Here is a 2,500-nt window from a genome sequence, read left to right as displayed (position 1 = left end):
GTGCGCGCGTTTGTCTCCATGTGTGTGTGTGTGTGTGTGTGTGTGTGTGTGTGTGTGTGTCTCACCTCTCCAGCACCACGTTGTTGAAGGTGCCGTCTGACTTGACTTCCTCCTGCATCAGGACGTCGGCCGTCTCTCCGCCCACGTTGAAGTACCAGCGCAGCCGCTTGCCCTCCAGCGCCATGCCCAGGAACTCCTTACTGGACTACAAGTACCAGAGAGCACTTGTTAATGGACTACAAATAGTAAAATGACGGACGTTAATGGACTACAAATTCTGAAACGGCTGCTGTTACCGGACTACAAATACCAGGAAGCACTTGTTAATGGACTACAAATAGTAAAATGACAGATATTACTGGACTACATATACAAGGACACACCGTTGTTAATGGACTACAAATAATGAAATGACTGCTGTTACTGGACTACAAATACCACAGACCCGGCTGCTATTGAACTACAAACACCACTTACAGCCGTCAATGGACTACAAATACAGCAATTAACAGACTCCAAAGTAATGCAGTGAAAATCGCATATTTAAAATAAAGTTCACAGTATACATTCTGCTAGGGTTTGATTGGCGTGTGGGCTGTGTGGGCGGGGCTTACATCCTTGTTCCCCAGGTAGAAGACGAACTGTTTGGGGACGTTTCCCTGGCGACGGTTGCGAGCCCCCTCCGGCAGCGTGATGAAGAACTTGAGGGAGGTGTAGGCTGCCAGGTCCGCCAGGTTACCAGGGTTACGCACCTGCACACCGGCCATGCCGTTGAACTTCACAGGTACGCTCACCTGGAGAGAGAGAGGGGGAGGGGGGGGAGGGATGGGGAGAGAGAGGGAGGAGGGGCGAGGTGGAGAGAGAGGGAAGAGGGCAGTCAATTACGGATTTCTGTATCATTTCAGGGTCCAGGGTGTTTGTGTGTATGCATGTGTATAATGTGTGTGAGTTTGTCTTTGTGTGTATTATGTGTGCGTGTATTACCTTGCTGGCTGCTTTGCGGGCCTGCTCTATCAGCTGTCGGATCCTGCCGATGTTCTCCGAGATGTTTGGCATCTGGGCCGAGTGGTTCTGCAGCTTGTCCAGCTTCTTCAGCAGCAGGGGGAAGGTCTCAGTGAGCATGCTCACTGGAGGGGGAGGGGGAGAGAGTGACCAAGATGCTCTGGGACACACGCAGGTCCGCTCGGTGTGCAGGCGCTACTAGGGTGGAATCAGTTCGTACGAATGCAGAGAGTTTAGCTGAGCGGTTCAATGTGAGAACAAAGACAAGGGATAATGCTGCACTCTAAGTAGACCAGAGGTGCGTTCAAGTTCAGCGAACATAGGCGAACGTTCGCAACAAACGCGTTGACATTAAACAATTAATTTTGAACGATTTTTGAACACCGTTCTAAACAAACTGTAAACGAAAAAAATGGATACGAAGGCCATGGTATTAGCGGCAGCCTCCATGTTAATGGAAGAGTTTACAGAAGAGGGTTTGCAAGTGGTCGACCTCGTTGAAAGCCTACTGCAGACAACCAGTACGGAAAATTCAAGAATAGAGGGCTACGTCACCGAAGTTGTACCCACTTACTGCGATATAAGGTTCAAATCGCATTTTAGGATGCAAAAGACAACAGTTGAAGTAAGGGTGTAGATAGGCTATATGAAACGTTTTATCTATTGCTTTCTGTGTAGGAAAGGAGTAAATGATTTCAATATAGTTTAGTTTAATGCCATGGCAACGAATGTCTCCATCTGGGAGCACATCTCTTGCAGTCCACGATCCATCTCTGTTTGTGGAGAACTACCTCTTCAGACAGTTTGCCTATGTTCGTAAACGTTTGCTTGCTTATGTTCGTTTAATGGAAAATGTTTGAAATCGTTCGCGAACGTTCGCCTGTGTTTGCGATTCTGAACGCACCTCAGGATAGCATATTGCATTTGTATAACTGCACACCTTCAGATACACACATCTAACCCTACTCCCCCAACACACACACACACTCACTCTCACTCACACTTCCCTCTCTCTCTCTCTCTCTCTCTCTCTCTCTCTCTCTCTCCCTCTCTCTCCCTCGCCCACCGGTCTTGTTGGCCTCCATCAGGGCGTTGTTGATGTCCTCGTTGGTGGTGTTAGCGTCTCCGTAGCTCTGATTCCACTTGTCCAGCTGCTCCTTCATAGGACCCAGGGCCTGCAGCACGCGGGTGGCCGTGCTGTTCGCCTGCTCAGCCTTGCTCTTTGCATCGGCGATGTCCTGGCTCACGTCTGGGGTTAACACAATGCCATGGAAACACTGTGTGACTCTATGATCTGAAGCTCTACAACGTGTGGCTGTCAGGTTCTGTTACTGTTTGCACCTGAGCTTATGATGAGGATGTGTGTGTGTGTGTGTGTGTGTGTGTGTGTGTGTGTGTGTGTGTGTGTGTGTGTGTGTGTGTGTGTGTGTGTGTGTGTGTGTGTGCGTGCGTGTGTGTTTGTGTGTGCATCCGAGGTTATATTGAGGTTGTGTGTGTG

At 49.2% G+C, this 2,500-nt stretch overlaps 1 protein-coding gene across 1 annotated transcript in view; it reads right to left on the bottom strand.

Annotated features, from left to right (window-relative positions):
* lama5 (laminin, alpha 5) overlaps positions 1-2,500 on the bottom strand; it is a 71,736-nt gene that overhangs the window by 13,133 nt on the left and 56,103 nt on the right. The window contains 4 exon segments of the mRNA XM_030352888.1: positions 66-205; positions 615-794; positions 985-1,127; positions 2,069-2,251. Coding sequence (XP_030208748.1) covers positions 66-205; positions 615-794; positions 985-1,127; positions 2,069-2,251 — 646 coding nt within the window.

Source organism: Gadus morhua, chromosome 1, assembly GCF_902167405.1.
Source record: "Gadus morhua chromosome 1, gadMor3.0, whole genome shotgun sequence".
Taxonomy (NCBI): Eukaryota; Metazoa; Chordata; class Actinopteri; order Gadiformes; family Gadidae; genus Gadus; species Gadus morhua.
This window is presented reverse-complemented; position numbering and strand designations above follow the sequence as displayed.